The sequence below is a fragment of the Pogoniulus pusillus genome, chromosome 18, assembly GCF_015220805.1.
Source record: "Pogoniulus pusillus isolate bPogPus1 chromosome 18, bPogPus1.pri, whole genome shotgun sequence".
Classification (NCBI taxonomy): domain Eukaryota; kingdom Metazoa; phylum Chordata; class Aves; order Piciformes; family Lybiidae; genus Pogoniulus; species Pogoniulus pusillus.
The window spans coordinates 15,563,271-15,586,413 of NC_087281.1; the positions used below are offsets into that span (position 1 = coordinate 15,563,271).

The 23,143-nt window shown below is 42.9% G+C and overlaps 1 protein-coding gene and 1 long non-coding RNA gene across 5 annotated transcripts in view; one reads left to right on the forward strand and one right to left on the reverse strand.

Moving 5' to 3' along the window:
• The window catches only part of DISC1 (DISC1 scaffold protein), a 189,889-nt gene extending 179,476 nt beyond the window's left edge, over positions 1–10,413 (forward strand). For 3 of the 4 annotated variants that reach the window (XM_064158528.1, XM_064158529.1, XM_064158530.1), the window contains 2 exons: positions 5,097–5,141; positions 9,161–10,413. In XM_064158528.1, coding sequence (XP_064014598.1) covers positions 5,097–5,141; positions 9,161–9,388 — 273 coding nt within the window. In that variant the 3' untranslated portion in view covers positions 9,389–10,413. Of the gene's footprint in view, positions 1–3,370; positions 3,447–5,096; positions 5,142–9,160 lie in introns of those variants that run through there. The other variant, XM_064158531.1, reaches the window with a different exon arrangement.
• A 2,434-nt stretch (positions 10,414–12,847) lies between these two features.
• On the reverse strand, positions 12,848–18,282 carry LOC135183491 (uncharacterized). Its single transcript, XR_010305580.1, has 2 exons — positions 18,203–18,282; positions 12,848–14,491 (listed from the first exon to the last, which is right to left on the reverse strand). It is a non-coding gene; the product is annotated as an uncharacterized LOC135183491 (long non-coding RNA).
• Between the last annotated feature and the right edge of the window lie 4,861 nt (positions 18,283–23,143).

Genomic DNA, 23,143 nt, shown 5'->3' on the forward strand with positions numbered 1-23,143 from the left:
CATTATCTTTCTGATTTCAGCTCATCTAGGTGCTCAAACTTTGTGTTATAAATGCCTTTGACCAGGATCTTACCAATCCTGGTATCTTGAACAAAACCCATTTTAAGAACATGCCAAAATCTATTCAGAAGCTGATAGGTAGGAGCAATGAAATGTGCCTTCCAAGGCGTATATGCACATATGGTATTACCCTCTGCATTCACAAGTATCACTGATGAACAAACAAACAAGAAAGGGAGGTTGTAGCCAGGTGGGAGTTGGTCTCTTCTCCCAGGCAGCCAGCAACAGAACAAGGGGACACAGTCTCAAATTGTGCCAGGGGTGATCTAGGCTGGCTGTTAGGAGGAAGTTGTTGCCAGAGAGAGTGATTTGCCATTGGAATGGTCTGCCCAGGGAGGTGGTCATGGGATCATAGGATATTAGGGGTTGGAAGGGACCCAAAGAGATCAAGTCCAACCATCCTGCTGGAGCAGGACAATGCTATCTAACACAGATCACAGAGGAAGACATCCAGACAGGCCTTCAAAGTCTCCAGAGAAGGAGACTCCATGACCTTCCTGGGGAGCCTATTCCAGTGTTCTGTGACCTTTACAGTGAAGAAGTTCCCCCTTGTGTTGAGGTGGAACCTCTTGTGCTGGAACTTACACCAGTTGCTCCTTGTCCTATCCCAGGGAGCAAGTGAGCAAGCAGAGCCTGTCCCCTCTCTCCTGGCCAGCCTTCGGATATTTATAAATAATTATCAAGTCCCCTCTAAGTCTTCTTTTCTCCAGACTAAAAAGCCCCAGGTCCCTCAGCCTCTCCTCATAAGCCATGCCCTCCTGTCCCCTAATCATCCTTGTAGCCCTCCACTGGACCCCCTCCAGCAGATTCCTGTCCCTCTTAAACTGGGGAGCCGTCACTGGAGGTGTTCAAGAAAAGCCTGGCTGAGGCACTTAGTGCCATGGTCTAGTTGATTGGCTAGGGCTGGGTGCTAGGTTGGACTGGATGATCTTGGAAGTCTTTTCCAACCTGGTTGATTCTATGATTTTATGATCTATGATTCCCAGGTGATTGATTTACTTTATGGCACAATGATATAAATGAAGTTTGGAGGGTCAGCCAGGGGGGTTAGGAAGCAAAATGGATTAGTCACACAGATGGCAGGTTAGGTTAGAGAGAGAGAGAGAGAAGTTCAGCCCAAAGCCCACATAGAGAGCATCTATGTTTTTGTTCTTATTCTTATACATCTCAGCAAGCCTATGAGTGAAGTAGACATCATCATTGTTTTATTTTCACAGCCTAGTTCTTCTCACCAAAACATGGCTCAAACTAGCACAGTATTTTACTGTTGTATGCGAGCACAGGTTTATTAACTGTCAACAGGTACTTTATAGTCTTCACAACTGTGTTTTCTAAGACAGTACAAGTTATTTTTTTTCCAGCTTATGTGGTAGACTCTGGCATCCCACAATAATCCAGTAAATCAGATTTTCTTTTGTAATGTGGACAGATAACCAGGGGAGACAATCATATGCTTTGGCAGTTCACCTTATTGAAACATCATGTGAAGGACTGTACAAAATTAATAACCTGTATTAATGTTAATATCAGGTGATGATTGTTAATAACTATGGAAACTGTTTATTAACATTAAAACTCACCAGAAACTTATTTACAGGGTAAAAAAATGCACAGTTTGGAAATTTATACACACAAGGCACAGGCAAAACTCTAGCACTTATTTCTTTAAGTGGCAAACACAAATATTATACTGGAAGAGGCTTTTAAGTATTTACTCACAAAGTATAAATCGGACAGTACCCAGAGCATGGGGAACTCTGTCTTGTTGGCTGCTGAGACTTGATTCTTCCCAGGCTTCTGGGGAAAGGAGGCAGACAATCTCTGACCTTGTCTCCTGGCTCCTCTGGATGATCTGTGTATCCCCAGGACTTTTAGTCTTAGCAGGAGACTTTCAGGTGCAGGCAGGATGCAGTGTGATGTGCAGTCTCAGCACAATGTCATGCTGGAGTCTATACAAGTCAAGCGCATGCAGGCATTTAGAGCCTGTTCCTGGTAAGCTCTCCAGGCAAATTCAGGATGCAAAATGAGGCAGCAGCAGCAGCAACCCCTGTGCTACCTGCTTATCCCTTTTATCAATATCCAGCCTGCAACTAGTGGGGTATTGGACATAGATTAGCCAATTGGAGTGGCACTTTGCCAGGCCTCACCATATTAGATGAAGCCAGGGCTTTTGCCCTCCCCTCCCACAGTTGCATTCTCCAGCACAGGAGGAGCAGGGGAAGATGGGAACATGTCTGGGCAAGCCACCATGGATAAGCCCACGTTTGCCCCATCAAGCCTACCACCACACATCACTACTATTTTTTTGGTCAAAACTAAACATTATGGGGCCAGCAAACATCATCCTGTGTGTACTCAGAGTTACTTAAAAATCAAGGTGTGCTCCTCACACCTACTGATAAATCATTACACAATGGTAACTTTAAAAAATGCTGAAGCAAAGCTATAAACAATAACCTCAGTCATGTGAAAGTCAGCTTCTTGTCTAGTGCATTTGATATAGATTCTTGAATTTTCATATCAGCATGTACTTTCCATCTGGGAGCTATTTTGATGAAATTTGAGCACCCTGTCATTGCAGTTATAGTTTCAGTTTTTGTGACTAATTTGGCTTAAATTTTTACCAAGTCTCTGAGGAATTAAAAACTAGTTCTTGTTTTCATCCCAGAAATGTTCCATATTTTTATAGTGACTGCCAATTTTTTATGCCCAAATGACAGGTGAGGTGGAAATTGCTATGACCATTATTATATAGTTAGGTATCTAGGTGATTTCTGAAATACAGCAACAGAACAAGGGGACACAGTCTGAAATTGTGCCAGGGCAGATTTAGGCTGGATGTTAGGAGGAAGTTCTTGCCAGAGAGAGTGATTGGCATTGGAATGGGCTGCCCAGGCAGGTGGTGGAGTTGCCATCCCTGGAGGTGTTCAAGAAAAGCCTGGATGAGGCACTTAATGTCATGGTCAAGTTGATTGTCTAGGGCTGGGTGCTAGGTTGGACTGGATGATCTTGGAGGTCTCTTCCAACCTGGTTGATTCTATGATTTCTTTTTAAACATTAACTCCTGCTTATTCCACTCCTTATGATGTCTTCCTTTTTCTTTTTTTTTTGCTTGTTGGTAATGTCTGTGTAAGTAAAACCTTTTCATAACACCAGAACCACTGATGACATCTAATAAAGAGAGAGATGTGTGTGTGCTGGGACCTGCCTAGCGCCAAGTGTCTTGATGAATATGAGTATGTGTGCACCTGCAGGCTTGAGTTCCTGACCTATCCTTTTTTCTTCTTCTGCTATCTGGCATGCTGTGCAGTGCTTCCTCTTAATCTCTATGAAGGGAAGAAACACCTACTAGATTTCAAGAAAATTGAGGTGATTAAAGTTACAAGGTAAAACCCAAAATTGAGTAGTGTTACCTTTTGTAAGTCAGCATTTTTGGTAGTTATCCCATCAGAGTTCTTTGTAGATTATTTCACACTCTTTCACCATAAAAGAAATGGAAATCAGGAGTAAGCATAAAGGGCTGCTGTCTTTTCCTTACCTCTGCATACTTCAGTTTTACCATCTGGGATGATCTTTTGGGGTCTTTTGTTGATCACTCTGGTGTTGGGAATATGTTCTCTAATTGCAAAACCTTCATTTGATTCACTTTTATAAAAGATACTGAATGTTCCAAGTCATACTAAGTGAATTATCATTTAAAAAGCCAATATTTTATGTAGTGCCTGTGATTAAAAAAATAGTAATTACAGGATACAACATGTTTCAGCAAGCACCAAAAACCCCTCTGGCAGCAGGCTGTAACTCATTACTGTGTATTGAGATAGCCTGTGGTCCAGAAGACCAATGTGCAGTGTGAGAAGGACAAAACCATTAGAAAGCTAAATAAACTGTATATGCATATGAGTTTTAATTAAACATTGTATTAGTGGAGCTTCAAAAATAGTTTAGAAACTTTAAACTCCATCTTTATTTTAAATGTCAGCATTAAGCATCAGTGAAAACCAGTGTCTGGCTGTATTTTGTATTGATTCAAGCTGGAAAGGATATCTTTGGTGACTGGCAACTGGTTTGTACATAATGATCAGATCATTGCTATACAGTCACACATGCTGTTGTACAGTAAGATGCCTCTTAGCTACATGTGATGCTTCTGGGTAGTGTCTACTGGTAAAAAAGCTAACTCTTTAGCTAGGGATCATAGTGTCTCAGCTAGCTTAATGCTTATTGTGTATTTTGCAGTACAAATATGACTAGAACATTAGTATTACAGAAATTGGTACTACAGAAATCAGTATTAAGAAACCTGAGCAGCCTCTTTCCAGATAACAATACCCATATGGCAGAGTAATGATTTTGCACTTTGTTACGTATGTACACACCTGTGACACTGAATATTGCCCTACCAAAGCAACGCCACTGTCTCAGTTTATTTAAGGATTGCCAGTAGTATTATGTGCAATAAATATTAGTGATTTTCCAGTAATATTGTCATCAAATTCCTTTTCTTCTCAGCCAATCAATGAAACATTGGCTAATTTCATACAGACTTCACAGATGAAGCAAGTTTTGAAAGAGGGACTCTCTATAGTTAATGTGTGTTAACCAGTACAGAACATCAGTTGGGTCTTTTGTTTCTCTTGCCCAAAATCATTTACAGGGTTTGTGCCAAAAAAAAAATTTCTGTAGACACTTCAATGATGTATATAGCTCCTTAAGAGCTTGGTAGAAAGCTTTGTTTCAATCTATATTTAGTCCTTCAGTTTGGATAGCTGTGCTCTTTGTGGGCTTTACCATGGAAGCCAAAGACAGGCTTTAATACAATGTATTCGAACTTAGCTTTAAGCATTGGGTGGCTGCCACTGCTCCATTATAAATTCAGTTGGAATGTTTCATGTGTGTGAAGCAGAATTATGTTATTATGTAATTGTTCAACTTATTTAACTTTTAATGTGCTATATGGTTGTTTAAGTTGCATTGAAATCTAACTGTTTATATAGCATGTATCTACTGTGTACTTAATAATTTGTCTCTAACAGGTTACGGAAGACATTTTATTTGGAGCAGAGGGTCATTTATCTGAGGTAAGTGTTTTCTAGGCAGGATAAAGTGGTGATATTCCCCAGGCTTTCCTGGGTCTCACTTAGAACTAATGACAATTGTTTTGTTAAAGTATTACCTTTGGGTAAAAATTGCTAGAGAGCAATTTGCATGAACACTTTGCAAAGTGTTGTGGGTTGAGTTGAATCTGCTGATTCAGTACCACGCTGCCATATGCTGGCTTCAAAATAAAACTGCTCTTTGGAGCACAGTATCATGGGGCTTGAAGTTCAGATTGTAACATGAGAGGCTTCCTGTTCCAGTTGCTGCTTCAGATTTTCTGGTTTGGCATGTTGGTCTTTTCTGCTGAGCTGGGTGCTTGGGTGGGGGGAACTGTTTTATCGATGGTTTCTGCTGCTATTTCTGCTTTTGCTGTATGTTTCTGAATATAGGCAAAGGTAATTGTGCATTGGATCAGCCCATTAAATTCCTTATCTCAACCCAGAGTTATTTTGTGTTACTCTCTTTCCTGTCTGCTTGTGACAGGAGGCTTGTGGGAGTGGGCTGTGCTAAGCCAGGATGAAAAAAGCAATGCAGGCAGAGCTGGGATGGGCTTTTTCTTTAAGCCGTTGAAGATAGTGGCAAAATCGGTGTGTATTTCAGGGAGTTTGCAGTTAATTCCTGTGGTAGTGCTTTCAAAACATGCTGACAACAGGATGAATAAGATAGAGAAAACTAGGACCAATAATATTTAGCCAGCCTCGCTGCAGTGCTGCAGTGATTCTCGGGAATGGAACGAAGTCGTGATGCTGTACTTGTTTCTTTGTGTAGCACTACAAATATATTTGACTTGACTTGTGAAGTACAAAAGCATACTGCAGCAGAATACAGGGTAGTAAAAATTTCATCTGAATAACAATACTGGATATTTGTCATTTTACACTATTTTCATAAAGAAAAAGGTGTTAGATCCTAGCCTGTATGTTTAAGAAAGCTTAGGGTAATTGAGTTACATGAGATGCATTTTCTATGAGAAAAATCTGCTTGCTTACAAGAAGCTGTCTACATGCAGACTAATGATTCTGTGATTCTAAAAGCTTGTGTAATATGCATGTAAGAGCTCTGCAGCTAGCTGAAAGGAGGTTCTAATGAGGCTGGAGCTGGTCTCTTCTCCCAAATTACTAATGATAGGACAAGAGGAAATGGCCTCAAGTTGTGTCAAGAGGGGTTTAGTTTGGATGTTGGGAGGAAGTTCTTTACTGAGCAGGTGGTTAGGCATTGGAATAGGCTGCCCAGGGTGGTGGTGGCGTCGCCATCCCTGGAGGTGCTTAAATGTAGAGTGGATGTGGTGCTTGAGGCTATGGTCTGGTGATTAAGGACGCTGAGATGAAGGTTGGAATGGATGCTCCTGGTGGTCCTTTCCAACCATAACAATTCATAGTGATTAGATGTTGTGCTGAGGGATTTGGTTTAGTCAAGGACTTGTCAGTGTGAAATTAATGATTGGACTTGGTGATCTCAAAGGTCTTTTCCAATCTAAGAAATTCTCTGATTCTGTAAGAGGAATTACAATATTTCCAAGAGCTGTACTGTTCACTCTGGACCATTTTTATATTTGTATGCCTTGGGACGCAATTTACATGTTAAGGAAATTTAGTATCCAAGCATTGTGTTCAGACAGCATATTAATTACATGGATAAGTAACCCCCAGTTCACCTTCCACAGCAGCATGCATGCCACTTATCAAGTACAAGTGACAAGTCTTCAGCCAAGCAAACATTAAACAAATAAATAAAAACTACATTTTGGGATAACTATTCAAATAAGGTATTATGTTGTCTACAACTACCTGAAGGGAGGATGTAGCCAGGTGGGGGTTGGTCTCTTCTGCCAGGTGGCCAGCAACAGAACAAGGGGACACAGTCTCAAGTTGTGCTGGGGCAGGTTTAGGCTGGATGTTAGGAAGAAGTTGTTGGCAAAGAGAGTGATTTGCCATTGGAATGGGCTGCCCAGGGAGATGGTGGAGTTGCTGTCCCTGGAGGTGTTCAAGCAAAGCCTGTCTGAGGCACTTAGTACCATGGTCTAGTTGATTGGCTAGGGCTGTGTTCTAGATTGGACTGGATGATGTTGGAGGTCTCTTCCAACTTGGTTGATTCTATGATTATAGGAGGAACAGCATTTAGTGCAAATGAAAGAAATCTGACTTTGATGCCCTTCAGAAGATCTTCTAAAGCTTTTCTCTTGTTTGGGTTATGGTATTGCTGATTGAGAGTAAGGCAACAACTGTTAACAAAAGTTCCTCTGTATAAAGAATGAATTTTAAGGATATGTGTGGGAATCCTGATTTTCAGCACAGTCACCAAAGACTCTAATAGTGAGTCTAATCCCTAATAGGCTTAGATTAACCAAGCTACTACAATATGGATTCTTCTATGTAAAATTGCCAGACTAGGTCTAGGAGAGCACAAGAGGGTGTTTGCACTGGAAAGCTGATCAGGCGTTTTCCTTGGGTAATGCTGTTGAGGAGCTGGTGCTCATAAGTAACTAAAAAAAACCTATAAAGGGGTAAAATGAAATGCAGAAGAGTAAAGTGGAAGTAATTCCCTCTGCTCTTAATTCAATATGCTGTGCTCCAGATGTGCATCAACTGGAACACTGGCTGTTCTTCCTGTTTCTTGCATCAGACTGACATCTCAGGGAAACAATTTCTACTTCGCATGAAGAGGCAGAGAGATTTCACCTTCAAAATCACTAAACCACACCTGCATTTGGTCTATTTTCACCTCCTTAAGGATTTAGAGGAAAAAAGTAAAATCCCAACCAGATTAATCTTTTGTATGCAGAAAAATCTATAAATCAGTAGTGCATCTCAGCTCTTTCCTGTCATTTTAGTCTCTCATAGCTGCTTCCTGAAAATGCTGTTAGTGCAAAAATAACCCAAGAAGTCTTAACAATTCTTAAGACAGTAGTTTGTAGCACTGACACACCTGACAAGCTTGTAGAGTTGTATTTTGTTAACATGTTGTGCTAGAGTCCACTCTCCTCTTAGCAATGTTGTTGATCAATGTAAAGTGGAACTTTGCAGGTGGGAGCTGTTCAGAATAGTTTTTGTGTCAGCCTCAGCAAGTTTGCTGATGACACCAAGCTGTGTGGTGCAGCAGACACCCTGGAGGGCAGGGATCCATCCAGAGGGACCTGGACAGGCTGGAGAGGTGGGCACAAGCCAACCTCAGGAGGGTCAACAAGACCAAGAGCAAGGTCCTGCATCTGGGTCGAGGCAATGCCAAGCACAAATTCAGGCTGGGCAGTGACTGGCTGGAGAGCAGCCCTGAGGAGAGGGATTTGGGGGTGCTGGTGGATGAGAAGCTCAACATGAGCCAGCAGTGTGCACTTGCAGCCCGGAGGGCCAAGCAGATCCTGGGCTGCATCAGGAGAAGTGTGGCCAGCAGGTTGAGGGAGGTGATTCTACCCTTTACTTTGCACTGGTGAGTTGCTTCAGCTTGCAATCTCTAAGACTCTGATGTGTTTCCTCTGGTGACTTAAGTCCCTAAGTATTGTAGCCAGATTTTTCCTCCAAAAAAGTAAGTGTATTTTGTGTTTATGAAAGATAGCAAAAGTGTTGCTGCTTGAAATATTTAAATGACCTATAAGTGTAACCCATATTTACATAAACTACTTGAAATTTAGGAACCTGAGTGAAGTAGTCAGCATGAGATTTCCCTGCCCTGCTGCGTCGAGACACCAGGGAAAAGGGAGATCAGTTCTGTCTTCACAGTCTTTTAATCCTCTGTTGAAAGTGAGATGATGATTTTTTTTCTACTGGGAAATAAACTGAGACCACAAGCTCATTCCATTTCTTATAAATCACTAATTTATTATATATTAACTTTTTGTTGTTGTTGTTGTCTCTAGTGGTAATTTGCTTTCAGGCAATATCTTGGCACTGCAAAATATCACACCCCCATACTAATATTTCATTTTCTACTTAATTTGATGCAAATTTGATGTAGAAAATGCAGTTAGCAGCAAACATGTTTGCTTTTCTTTTTCAACCTCTTGTAGGAGTTCTTCCTATTTTCTGCAGAGTTGGGAGGAAAATGCGAAGCAATAAGTGAGAAATTGGTGCATCTGGAAGATCAGTTGCAAACTTCTGCCTGCAGAGTTGATGAAGAAGTTATTCATATCCTTTCTGTATCAGCCTGCGTAAGTATGTATGTGAAATTGCCTCTCAGATGGATGTGGAACACTGGTTCATTACATGGACTAGACAGAATCATAGACTCCTTTTGATTGGAAAAGGCCTTTAAGGTCATCAAGCCTGAGCATTATCTATTCCTACAAGTCTGGTGCTAAACCATGTCCCTTAGCACCATATCTATGCATCTTTCAAACACCTCCAGGGATGGTGATGCAGCTACTTCCCTGGGCAGCCTATTCCAGCATTAGAGAACCTTGTTATGGATGCTTCCTCCAGTGCAACTTGAGGCCATTTCTTCTTGTCTTATCAGTTATTACTAGGGAGAAGGGATTGACCCCCACCTCTCTCCAGCCTCCTTTCAGGTACTTGTAGAGAGCAACAACATCTCCCCTCAGCTTCTTTTTCTTCAGACTAAACAATCCCAGTTCCCCCCAGCTGCCTCATAATCCCTGGTCACTAGACTCTTCACCAGCTTTGTTGCTCTTCTTTGGATACACTCCAGCACATCATCATCTTTCTTGTAGTTAAGCTCCCAAAACTGAAGACAGTACTCAAGGTGTGGCTTCACCAGTGCTGAGTACAGGGGAACAATCACTTCCCGCTTGTCATACTGTTCCCAACACAGGCCAGGATGCTGTCAGCCTTCTTGGCTACCTGAGCACACTGCTGATTCGTATGTTAAGAATCAGTTGTCTTGCTGAGGTGGGCGTTTTTGTTGTATCCAGTTTTCCTACAGTGCACGTTCACTGTGGTCTAATCCAGCATTAATTGATTTAAACAGAAGTTATTTCTTTGTAAATAGAGGTGAGATACTGAAAAGCCTTTGCTCTACTGTTAAAATCCTTTTGTTTGTAATGCTCACTTATGTAAATAAGTAGTGCACCAAATACTGCCTGGATACAAGCATCCATATACCTGCATTTCCCAACATGATGTAGAATGATAGACTCATAGAATCAGTCAGGGTTGGAAGGGACCACAAGGATCATCTAGTTCCAACCCCCCTGACATAGGCATCCAGTTCTGGAGCCCCCATTACAAGAAGGACGTGGATGTGCTGGAGTGTGTCCAGAGAAGGGCCACGAGGATGATCAGAGGGCTGGAGCAGCTCTGCTATGAGGACAGACTGTAAGAGTTGGGGCTGTTCAGGATGGAGAAGAGGCTTCGAGGTGACCTTCTTGTGGCCTTTCAGTATCTGAAGGGGGCCTACAAAAAAGCTGGGGAGGGACTTTTTAGGCTCTCAGGATGTGACAGGATTAGGGGGAGTGGAGCAAAGCTGGAGATGAGTATGTTCAGACTGGACTTGAGGAGGAAGTTCAGCATGAGAGTGGTGAGAGGCTGGAATGGGTTGCCCAGGGAGGTGGTTGAGGCTCCATCCCTATAGGAGCAAGGCTGGATGGGGCTGTGGCCAGCCTGATCTAGGGTAGGGTGTCCCTGGGCATGGCAGGGGGTTTGAAACTAGATGATCTTTGTGGTGCCTTCCAACCCTGACTGATTCTATGATTCTAAAATAGTAGCATTTGCATTTTCTATGGAGCATGCATATTTCTTTGTAGCTGTTGAAACTGCAAAAGTTAGTCACAAACCCAAAACCTAGTCACAGAAAGTTTGAGTTGTAGATTTGTCTTGTTCAAAGCCACAGGTGTCTGATGTAGATCTGACATCCTCTGTTGGTGAAATTCAGCTCCTGTTTCCAACTACAGAAATGCACGTGGTGCAATGTCGTGGTCGTAGCAAGACCACCATTCACAAAATAAGTATCTATGCTTCAAACATAGGGACACACAGAGAAGCAGTTCATCCATTCAGCTACCCCTCATTAACATTCAATTGCTGTTTCAGAGGTAGTCCAGATCAATGTGTGTAAAATGTTACCATCTGGTACCTGTAATCGCTGTGATGTACTTCTAAAAGGAATGAAAAAAAAAATCTGCTGCAGTGCTGCAAACTGATAGGTTGGGGGTTTAAATAAAAGCTGCTCACTGCCTGTGAACTAAATTTTACTCGTTGGCAACTCATCCATATTGCAGTTACTAGCACTGAGATTGGTGTTGATAGCCTCAACAGAGGAATTTATGGCTAACGTATCCAGACCTCATTGCTGTCTACAACTACCTGAAGGGAGGCTGTAGCCAGGTGGGGGTTGGTCTTTTCTGCCAGGCAGCCAGCAACAGAACAAGGGGACACAGTCTCAAGTTGTGCCAGGGGAGGTTTAGGCTGGATGTTAGGAGGAAGTTGTTGCTAGAGAGAGTGATTGGCATTGGAATGGGCTGCCCAGGGAGGTGATGGAGTCGCCATCCCTGGAGGTGTTCAAGCAAAGCCTGACTGAGGCACTTAGTGCCATGGTCTAGTTGACTGGATAGGGCTGGGTGCTAGGTTGGACTGGATAATCTTGGAGATCTCTTTCAACCTGGTTAGTTCTATGATTTCATTGTTTATATGAAAGTTCATTTGTTTTTAACTAAGACAATTTCTTATGTCAAATACTGGATAATTATACATTCAGCATTGAAAATCTGTAGAACTCTGAGAGCAGGAACTTAAAAGACCTGAAATTGGAATGAATCACAGAACATTAGAGGTTGGAAGGGACCTACAGAGATCATTGAGTGCAACCCCCCTGCCAAAGCAGGACCACATAGGGTAGTTCACACAAGAATTTGTACAGATGAGTCTTGAAAGTCTGCAGAGAAGGAGACTCCACAACCTCCCTGCGCAGCCTGTTCCAGTGCTCTGTCACTGTCATTGTAAAGAAGTTTTTCCTCATGTTGAAGTGAAACCTTCTATGTTCAAGTTTGTACCTGTTGCTCCTTGTCTTGTTGCTGTGGACCACTGAAAAGAGATTGGCCCCATCCACTTGACACCCATGTCTAAGATATCTGTACATATTGATGAGATCTCCTCTCAGTCTTCTCCAGACTAAACAGCCCCAGGTTTCTCAGTCTCTCTCCATAGGGTTAGATGCTCAAGTCCCCCAGTCATCCTTGTGGCTATCTGCTGGGCTCTTTCCAGCAGGCCTCTCTCTCTCCTGAACTGGGGAGCCCAAAAATTGGACATGATATTCCAAGTGTGGTCTCCCCAGGTCAGAGTAGGGGGGTAGAAGAACCTCCCTAGACCTGCTGGACACACTTTTCCTGATGTACCCCAGGATGCCACTGGCTCTCTTGGCTACAAGGGCACATTGCTGGCCCATGCAGAACTTGATGTCCACCTCCGTGATATTTCTCCACGGAGCTGCTTTCCAGCAAGGCACCCCCCAGCCTGTACTGGTGCCTGTTGTTATCCCCCCCCCCACCCCTTCCCAGATGCAGGGCCCTGCACTTGTCCTTATTGAACTTTATGTGGTTAACAAAAGCAGGATAATTGTCATCAGATTCTTGTTTGCTGGTTATTTTTGCCCTTCCCCTCATGAGCCCATCCACACCCCTTACATATGAACGTTACAAATTGTCCCAGGTTAAAAATCTGAGTGGGAGCTGCATAGATGTAGATTGGTCCTGTCTGATTATTGAAGACTCCACTGATGAAAATAAATTCCTGATGCCCTCGAGTCATTTGCTAATATTTAGTGTGTCATAGCTTTGATTAATAATTAAGTTTGCATTAGAAGGAAAAATCCCAGATGTCATTGTTTTTGATTCTGCTTTTCACTGGCAGAGTACACTTAAATCAAACCTGCTGCTTGTCATAATTGCCACCACAACCTGAACAAAGGAGAAATCAGTGATAATCCTTGCTCCTGACTATAGGCACAGTCCTGCTTGAGATTCTTGTTTATTACTGCAGCTTTTCCCAACAAACGTTAAACTGTGCTGTTGTATTAAAAGCATGAAAGAACAGAGAGGGAGGAAAAGCTCCTTGGTAGCACTCTGTTTGCTAAATGGTATGGAGTAGAACCAAATAAGCTTGCAAAATGTTCAGTTATGCTTAATCGTTGGCAAGTGTATGAAATCAGTCGACATCATTAACTGGAAAAACCAAAGGATGAGAGGTGACTCCTCCTGGTGTCTACAGAACTAATGAGAGGTGTTACTTTCCTGACAGCAAAGGCCTGGGATTCCAAGGAAAATGAGATGGAGTCTATATTGCAATTTCACAGTCATTTTTGTTCTTAATTAGCAGTTACATTTTGATAGACAATCTGAAATGCATGTAATGGTCCCTCTTAGTGAAAATGCTTTTATTAGGAGCACTGGCTGGACTGTTATTATAGAAGCCATTTCTATTCCTTGCCCTAAAATGGGTGTTTTAAGCAGTTGTTTTGAAAACAGAATTTTGTTCCTAACCATTCATTAGTCACTGCAGGTCAGTTTGCTAACCCTTCACCTGTATCATACAGTAGGCTCTCGTGTAAGTCTTGGCTTTATGCCAGTGTAGATTTTGGACAGAATCACAAGCAGAGAATTTAGCCCTGACTGTGCCTTACTGAGGAATGTCCCCCTAGTTGAACTGCAAGACATTTGGAGAACCCACAGGAGTGAGCAGCAATGCTGCCCTCTTCAATGGCAGGAGAGTGAGTCCTTCCAGTATGCATCACATTGTGGTTTTACCTCTACTGTTCATGCTGCATTGGAGGTGGATCAGTATATTTCCCCCCCTGTGCTGCAGCTTCTTCTGTTTTCTGCTGATTTGGAGACAGCTGATATCCAGACCACTGAAGTGATCCATTTCTTAAAACACTGAGGAGTATTTTGGGTTTGATGTGGGAGGAGTATTCTGCTGGTTTGTAGAAACAGATCCATGGGTGCAAAGGAGTGAGACAGTAATGGAGGGGGGAAATGGAAACTTTCTAATCTGATTTCAGTCCTATAAATGCCTCTTGTATTTTGTAAGGAGAAATGATGGACATTTTGCTCTCTTTGTTGAGAGACATCACAGAGGCCTCATGTAAGAGAAGCAGGGACTTGCTCAGTGTCTTTTCTTCACTCCCAAGCATGAACTTAAAGGTCAAAGCTCAGGTCATTCCAAATAAATGTTGACTCGTCTTTCCTCTTCCCTCATCCTTTGGCACATAGACTGCACAATCTCAACATCGTTTAATTGGAAGTGACCTCTTGAGATCATCTGGCCTGACTCGTGCTCAAGTAGGGTCATCTAGAGCAGGTTGCCCAAGATCATATCCAGTCAGGTTTTTAGTGTCTCTGAGGATGGAGACTACACAAGCTCTCTGTGCAACACGTTCCGCAGTTTGCTACCTGTCACAGTAAAAACAAATAATTTTCTTCTATTCAGATTCAGTTTCCTGGTTTAGAATTGTTGCCTGTTGCTTCTTGTTCTGTCAGTGGATGCTAGCAAGAAGAGTCTGGCTCCTTCTTCTTCATCCCCACCCTTCAGAAATTTATAGGGTAAGATCTCCCTGAGCCTTCTCTTCTCCAGCTTAAACAGTCCCAGCTCTCTCAACATCTGTGTAGATGGCAGATGCTCCAGTCCACTAAACCAGCCCTGTGCTGGCCTCACCATAGTAAGTCCTCATCTTTGACATACTGTGAAGCCCAAAAGTGGACCCTGCACTCCAGAAGGGCCCTCACCAGGGCAGAGTAGAGCAGAAAGATGAGGTCCCTCCACCTGCTGACAATAGTTTCCTTACTCTGTTGGCCACCTCTGCCACAAGACACAATGCTGGCTCAAATTCAGTTCTCTGTTCACCATGACATCAAAAGTTTCTGCAGAGCTACTTTTGAAGTGGCTGGTTGCTCTGTGTGTAGTGGTTCCTGGGATTAGGAGACACATGCAGCTATGTAGTGGGACATCTAGCTGAGCTTCTTGGAGGAAGAAGACGCTGTAATAACTATTAGAAACAATTAGAACAGTTAAGGAGGTAAAACAACCCAAACAACTCTTTCAGATTTTTTCTGCTATCCTCGTTGATGTCTACAACTACCTGAAGGGAGGTTGTAGCCAGGTGGGGGTTGATCTGTTCTCCAGGCAACCAGTGATAGAACAAGGGGACACAGTCTCAAGCTGCATCAGGGCGGGTTTAGTCTGGATGTTAGGAGGAAGTTCTTCACAGAAAGAGTGATTGCCCATTGGAACGGGCTGCCTGGGGAGGTGGTGGAGTCACCATCCCTGGAGGTGTTTAAAAGGAGGCTGGATGAGACACTTAACGCCATGGTTTAGTTAATTAGAAGGTGTTAGGAGATTGGTTGGATTCCATGGTCTTGAAGGTCTTTTCCAACCTGGCTGATTCTGTGATGAATTTTACAGTATTGGAGAAAGAAATGAAAGTAAGTTTAATGAAGTAAGTCTACAGTAATTAATCTAGTTTTCACCTCCTTGTAAATCACAGACTCTGTCCTCATGCTCAAAGGTTTTTCTTCAGTGTTGGTTATTCTCTTCACCTGAGAAGAGTTTTGTAATTGCTTGGGATATTACAAATAGCAGCATGTAGTCAGAGACTGTGCCTCAGAAGTAATTAAATTTCAGAGGCTTCATGGTGTTCATAAACTGAAGAATTTCTGTTTTACCAATTACATTTTCAGCAGAGCCTCATGATTAAATTGCAGAGGAGTGGACAATCCAGATCATTTATAAGAGGATAATAACGTTTCTTACTTTAGAGAAGATGCAAAGCATACTTAATTTGTCCTTGTGCAGTACTTGGAGACTGTAGGAAAGGCAAAGTTTTCTGTCTACTGCCATTACTTGTAATCAGAGAGAGAATCCATTTGAGATTTAACATTTGAGATTGAACAAGGCCAAGTGCAGGGTTCTGCACTTTGGCCACAGCAACCCCAAGCAGCGCTACAGGCTGGGGACAGAGTGACTGGAGAGCAGACAGGAGAAAAGAGATCTGGGAGTACTGGTAAATAGTAGCTGAAGATGAACCAGCAGTGTGCCCAGGTGGCCAAGAGAGCTAATTGCATCCTGACCTGTATCAGGAAGAGTGTGGCCAGTAGGACAAGGGAGGTTATTCTTCCCCTGTACTCAACACTGGTCAGGCCACACCTTGAGTGCTGTGTCCAGTTCTGGGCCCCTCGATTCAAGAGAGATGTTGAGATACTGGAAGGTGTCCAGAGAAGGGTGACAAAGCTGGTGAGGGGTCTGGAACACATCCCTGTGAGGAGAGGCTGAAGGAGCTGGGGGTGTGCAGCCTGGAGAAGAGGAGGCTCAGGGCTGACCTCATTGCTGTCTACAACTACCTGAAGGGAGGCTGTAGCCAGGTGGGGATTGGTCTCTTCTGCCAGGCAACCGGCTACAGAACAAGGGGACACAGTTGTAAGTTGTGCTGGGGGAGGTCTAGGCTGAATGTTAGGAGGAAGTTGTTGGCAGAGAGAGTGATTGGCATTGGAATGGGCTACCCAGGGAGGTGGTGGAGTTGCCATCCCAGGAGGCAAACAAAGCTTGACTTAGTGCCATGATCAAGTTGACTGGATAGGGCTGGGTGCTAGGTTGGACTGGATGATCTTAGAGGTCTCTTCCAACCTGGTTGATTCTATGATTCTATGATTAATAGAACTGTCCAGAAATCAGAAGTATGCATGGATATGCCTGGTAAGCATTTTAACACCGTGGTGAGTGTATGTAAATACACAAAGGTGAACTTTTGAGGAACTGGTAGAATCAAAAGCTGCCAAAAAGCTTTTCAAAGGCATAAGTGTGCTTTAAAGAGTGGTGATTTGTGTAGCTTTCCCATGGTCCTCCCTCACTGACATTTTTCAAAAGTAGCAGCTCACTTTTTACAGTCACATAACCTGGGGCTGTCTTTTTGTTTTTCCTGACATTTCATTGACATCAGGGTCGAGTAAAACAACATTTCATAATGGATGAGCTCTGTAAAGGCTAAAGCCTGTCCTTGTGCATTATCCTTCCTGTGTGCTGTAGTTTTTAAATTGAGTTGTTCCAGTGTCAGCCTCTCTCATTTCCCCTGAAGTGAGTTTCTGGCTCTCTCAGAGATCATTTGATGACTTAATGCTAGAAATTAACTTACTTCTTTCTCCTTTGACCCACTTGGGTTAGCCTATTAGGGTCCTTGCCTTTCAGCTGTACCTGTATAGGAAGCCTCAGTGTGGGTGGGCCCTAGGGTTGTTGGCATAGACTTGGTCCTTGCTTTAGGGCTTCAGCAGGCTCTAACTTTTCTCATGCTTGCTTTGCTCTCCACATAGTCTAAGCTACAGAAGTGAAGGTTCATAGAATTATAGAATCAGTCAGGGTTGGAAGGAACCACAAAGATCATCTAGTTCCAACCTCCCTGCCCTGGGCAGGGACACCCTGCGCTGGATCAGGTTGGTTGTCTCACTGAACTACACTTAGTCCTTGCACTGGATGGTCTCATTGGCTTAAGGTCACAGGATTAGAGGATGTTAGGGGAGGGACCTCCACAGATCACTGAGTCCAATCCCCATGCCAGAGCAGGACCATAGAATTTAGTGATATATTTGAAGAAGCCCTTCTTGATCTGTTTAACTTCCTTTGCCAGTTTTAGTTCCAAGAGGGCTTTGGCTTTCCTTGTTGCCCTCCTACATGCCCTAAGAACTTCTCTATAGCTCTCCCAAGAGACAAGCCACTTCCTACATGAATTGTGAGCTTCTTTCTTCCATGAGATTGTCTTCAGAAGCTCCTTGCTCGTCCCTGCAGGACTGTTAGCATGTCTACCTGACTTTTTACTCAGTGGAACACACCTATCTTGGGCTTGAAGGAAGTGGCATTTAAAAATTGACCAACTATCTTGGGCTCCTTTTTACCCTCTCAAGCCTTGGCCCACAGAATTTCTGCAAGTGTATCTCTGAGGAGTACAAAGGTAGAGTACAAAGATTGTCTTGAGAAAAGCTGAGGTATTGATAGTACAAACTCTGCTTATCCCCAGGAGAGATCAGCCATCAGAACAAAAAGGTGTAGTGCCTAGGAAGCCCACCTGCCTAAAAACACACATGTCTCAGCAGCTGCCACTATCTATGTGCATGTCATACCTTCATCTGCCAGTCTGGTCACTGCTGCAGCCCTCATGTCCTTGTCATCACCACACACCTTTTCTCTGTCATTGTGGAGCTAGGAAAAAAGGAAAGTGGAAGATCTGTTGAGAGGCTGAGCCATTACCCATAATTTTATTTCTGAGTGCTGCCTTGCAGAAAGCCTGAACTAAACAATGGCCAATAAAATGTGGACATCTCAAACCAAATGAAGTATTTCTAAGGAATTTTCAGATGCTTTTTCCTTTTGATGTACAACAGCACAACCTTGCTACTGCTAATCTCTTTGCATTTCAACTTGTTCAGAACATTCACTGTAGAGCCTCATATAGCTTTGTAGCTGTGATTTCTGTGCTGCCATTACAGTGATCATTCAGCAAAGATTAAAGCCGTCTGGAGGTAAGTGGAGTGGCAACACTTTATCTGCTGTAAGATACCTTTGCTGCTTACCTGGACTCCCAGCTTGCCTTGCATAGCACACCTTGCCGAGCTTGCTAATGCCACACAAGTGTGGTCATCTGGTTTATGACTCAGACTGCTCCTGCTCTCCCTGTTGCCTTCACCTGGAGTGTGACCCATCCAGGTCTGTGCCTCTGATTTGAAGATCCACCCTTAGTCCTGCAGGGAACTTGAAGCTATTGCTGCCACTGGTATAATTTCTTCATCTCCTTTCTTCCTGTGAGAACAGTACCCCACCTTCCCTCTCCTTTTTAAACTGCTAAATAATGCTACTTGAGAGCTTCTTGAGAGCTTCAGTTTGCAGGGAATGGGTTTTTTGAAAGCAAGTGTGAGAAATGTATTCCTGTTTAATCCCAGCAATTTGGAAGAAGTTGAAGCTACAGTTAGGTAGCCATGGCCATCTGTTGTGAGCAGCAGAAGAAGAGTTTATTTAATAAGTTGGAAAGAAGAAAGGGGCTGACAATCACCTACAGATTTATTCCTTAATAAAGCTTGCACAGTGTCTGCAGAGGGAGATCCAGGGAGTGAAGGAGATGCTCCAGACCATGCTGATCCAACTTCAGCCAGCCAAGGAGGCAGGAGAAGAAAAGGCAGGAGACTTTCTCTGTGACAGCTGGTGTCCAAGAAAACAAGATTTGAAGGAATAATGAGTAGAAAGAGTTGGTAGGATGATATTAATTCACTAAGGGCTGCTTTTAGTATCTGAATACTCTTTTACCATGCCTCAGGGATCTCTTCTCTCCCTGCATAACTAATAACTAAATCAATTATGGAGAAACAGAGCCTGGAGGTCTATTCTACACAGCCTCCCATGTTTTGGCACAGATTGGGAAACAGCTTTCAGAGCAGAGCAGCCCCTGTAAATGTGTAGATTACAAATTGATACATTTCAACCGAGTCTGGGAAGTTGCTTTTGATGTCAGTTACATGTTCTCCTTGAAGACTTGTAAACAGTATTTGTCTTCTTTACTCGTGGATCCCACCCCCCTGACTGCTGCAGGTTTAAAAATATAGTGCTAAAGCTGGAACATCAACAATTTCTTGGAAAATAGCTGTAAGAATAATAACTGGTTTGGTTTTTTCCCCTTTGGCTTTAACAGCTTCCTGACACTGAATGTATTTTCATATTGCTGCCAACAATTTAATAGATAGGATGAAATTCATAGAACCAGTCAGGGTTGGAAGGAACCACAGGGAGCATCTAGTTGCAACTCCCCTGCCATGGCCAGGGACACCCTACCCTAGATCAGGTTGGCCACAGCCTCATCCAGCCTGGCCTTAAACACCTCCAGGCATGGGGCCTCAACCACCTCCCTGGGCAACTCATTTCAGGTTCTCACCACTTTAATGATGAACAGCTTCCTCCTCACATCCAATCTGAACCTTCCCACCTCCAGCTTTGCTCCATTCCCCCTAGTCCTGTCACTCTCTGATAGCCTAAAAAGTCCTTCCCCAGCTTTTTTGTAGGCCCCCTTCAGATACTGGGAAGCCACAAGAAGGTCACCTGGGTGCCTCCTCTTCTCCTTCTTTAAGCTAACCCAAGTTCTTTCAACTGAAATTTGGAGCTTGCTTACTCTTTGGTATTGAGTACAGTTGAGATAACAGCAGGTGGAGATAACTAACAGCAAGTGGAGATAACTAACAGCAAGTGGAGATAACTAACAGCAAGTGGAGATAACTAACAGCAAGTGGAGATAACTAACAGCAAGTGGAGATAACTAACAGCAAGTGGAGATAACTAACAGCAAGTGGAGATAACTAACAGCAAGTGGAGATAACTAACAGCAGCCCTTATAGCAGTACTTTAAATCACTTCATATTAATATATACTTGCTGTAGTATTACAGGGGTTGTAAAGAAAACAAAAACAACCAACCCAAACCCAAACCAATCAGAAACAAAAAAAGAAATTGCCCCCCCAACCACCAACAAAAAAACTGTGGTTGTGATTTGTGTTCCTTATATTTAAATATTGTGCAAACAATAAATCATTTAAGTGTCCTTGTAATGTTTGTTACTATATAGCTTTGATCTTCCTTACAGACTTAAGGAAGAATACAGATGTATTTATATATATATATATATCCTTTTTTTGCTATAAACATGTATAAAAGCAATGCCTAACTGAACCCAGCTACTATTAATTACCTATATTTAGGTCATTGCTCAAAGTTAATACTTATGGGAATTAATCATGTACTTTTTACTTGGATACTAATATCTCTGATGTCACAAAGAATTCTGCCCCTGCCTTTTGTTGCAAAGGAAGAGTTTTTGTTTGAGAAACTGATGAAAGAAGTGTTGTACAACTCACTACTGTAGGTTTTATGTATATTTATATATACACACACATTATTTTTTCTGACATTTTAAGAATTATATTTCTGCTACTTCAATTGCTCATTTCATAGCCACACTGTGAAGGATGTTTGCAAGCTTTGAAGGTCACTGCCCTGCTAGCCTGCTAAAATTGCATTTATTCTATGTGTTTTAATGCTAATTGAAACTTCTACCTCAATAATAAGTTTATAAGGATGGAGGGGGGGAGGTGCCAGGCAGCTGATACATAGAACATTATAATTGCACCCAGAAGTATATGATTGTCTAAGGAGAGGAGCAACGCTCAGGTGGTTTCTGTAGTAATCAGATCATTAAGGTGGAATTACAGCCCTGTTATTCAGAATGTGAGAGCATGTTTGACTTTTCTTGTTGTGTAATATATGGGTCAGCATCTGTGCTGCAAGCAAAGACTCTTGGATCTTCACCTTGCATGGACTCTGCTACTCGGTTCCCATTTCCCAGTTTCAGATGGAGATCGTCCTAAAGCAAAGCACTTTCTAAACACGCACCCCTCCCTCCCCAGACAGATGAACAAGGTGGTTTTCTTCAGCTCAAGGCAATCTGCAACACCCTATGCTTTTTGTTTGGGTTTGGTTTTTTTTTTTTAAATCAGCTGCCTTTTATCTGTGGATAGAAAGCTTTCAAATAAAGGGAAATATGCCTTTAACTAGCCCAGTGTCTGTTTGCATTTTGTGCAATGTACAGGATTTTGTCAATTACGTCCTGGGGCAGGGGGGTTGGATGGAGAGAGGAGGAGAGGAAAGGGGAAACCATGTGTGTGACTCTTCCTGTGCTATTGACAGCAGTCATTTCTCTGCTTGGGAGATTCTGTGAGGTCTTCTGGAAGCAGTCTGAAGACATGTGAAAGACTAGAGCCTCACAGGAAAATGCAGCTATTTTCAGTGTGAAAGAGGGAGAAATCATCATGCAGTGAGCTATACACACAGGTAAAACTTGTGCTTCAATCTTAGAGTGGCTCAGCCAGGTTTGCTGTGGCAACTGAATCCTCCCTCAGTTCCTCACCCATGGAGAAGGTTGGATGGAAGTAGGACTCTGTACTGGCTACAGCAACACTCTCAGTGTGCTTTCATTCAGTGCCAGGATGAAGAACTTTTCCTTACTACCTACACTAAACATTCTCTGGCACAACTTGAGGCCATTTCTGCTTGTCTTATCACTTCTTACTTGGAAGATGAGACCAACTCCCACCTTGCTACAACCTCCTTTCATGTAGCTGCAGAGAGCCATATGGTCTCTCCTCAGCCTCCTTTTCTCCAGAGTAAACCATCCCAGTTCCCTCATCTGCTCCTTGTAAGAATTGTGCTTTAGATCCTCTCACTACACCTCCTCCAAAGCACACGCAATGGACTGCTTGAGGAGAGATGCAAGATGAGGCAGTAGCTCACCTCAAGCAGTGCTTTGCATGTGCTTTGGAGGAGGAATGTCTGATTGTGTTTAATACATCCCCCCCTCTCTAGTGTACAGGTGTTCTCAAGGAACTAAAGAAGAAAGCAGGGAGGGGACAGCCCTCAAGAGTGTTTATCTCCAGCCTAGTATTTTATTTTCACAATCAATTAGCCAATCCATTCCTTCCAAAGCACGGCAGCTCAGGCTTTTGCTTTTGCTATCATGACTTGTTAAATCAAGATAAGCACATCTTTTCTAGAGTACTGGAGAAGGCAATTCAATAATAGGTCCCAGAACAGGCAGTAGAGCTGGAGGCAGCTCCAGGGTGAGATTAGAATAATCCTCATGTATCCTCTTAGTTTGCTATCCTATTAAAAATGAGACTGGGACCTAGAGGTTTTTTAGTCTGAGATTAATGTGCTACAAAGAAGCTCTAAAATGTTAGGCACATGTCGATATTTTTGTGCACTGGGGAAGATAATCCCAGTTTCTAGAGAGATATTTAAAAGTAAAAAGAGGGTCTGTGAATACAGGAGGCTTTTTCTGAACCTGAAAAGCAGCCAAGCCAGCAGCCATTCTAAAGCATTTCCCTCAGATTTCTAATGGTGGCTTGAATATGAGCCCTGGGAAAAGAACATCTGAGGTTGAGTGAGCAAACAAATGTCCAAGTTCTTCACATACATGGTATTCAGTCCCTCCTTGTTTTCTTGTCTTAGGGCAGGGGATGTTGGGACA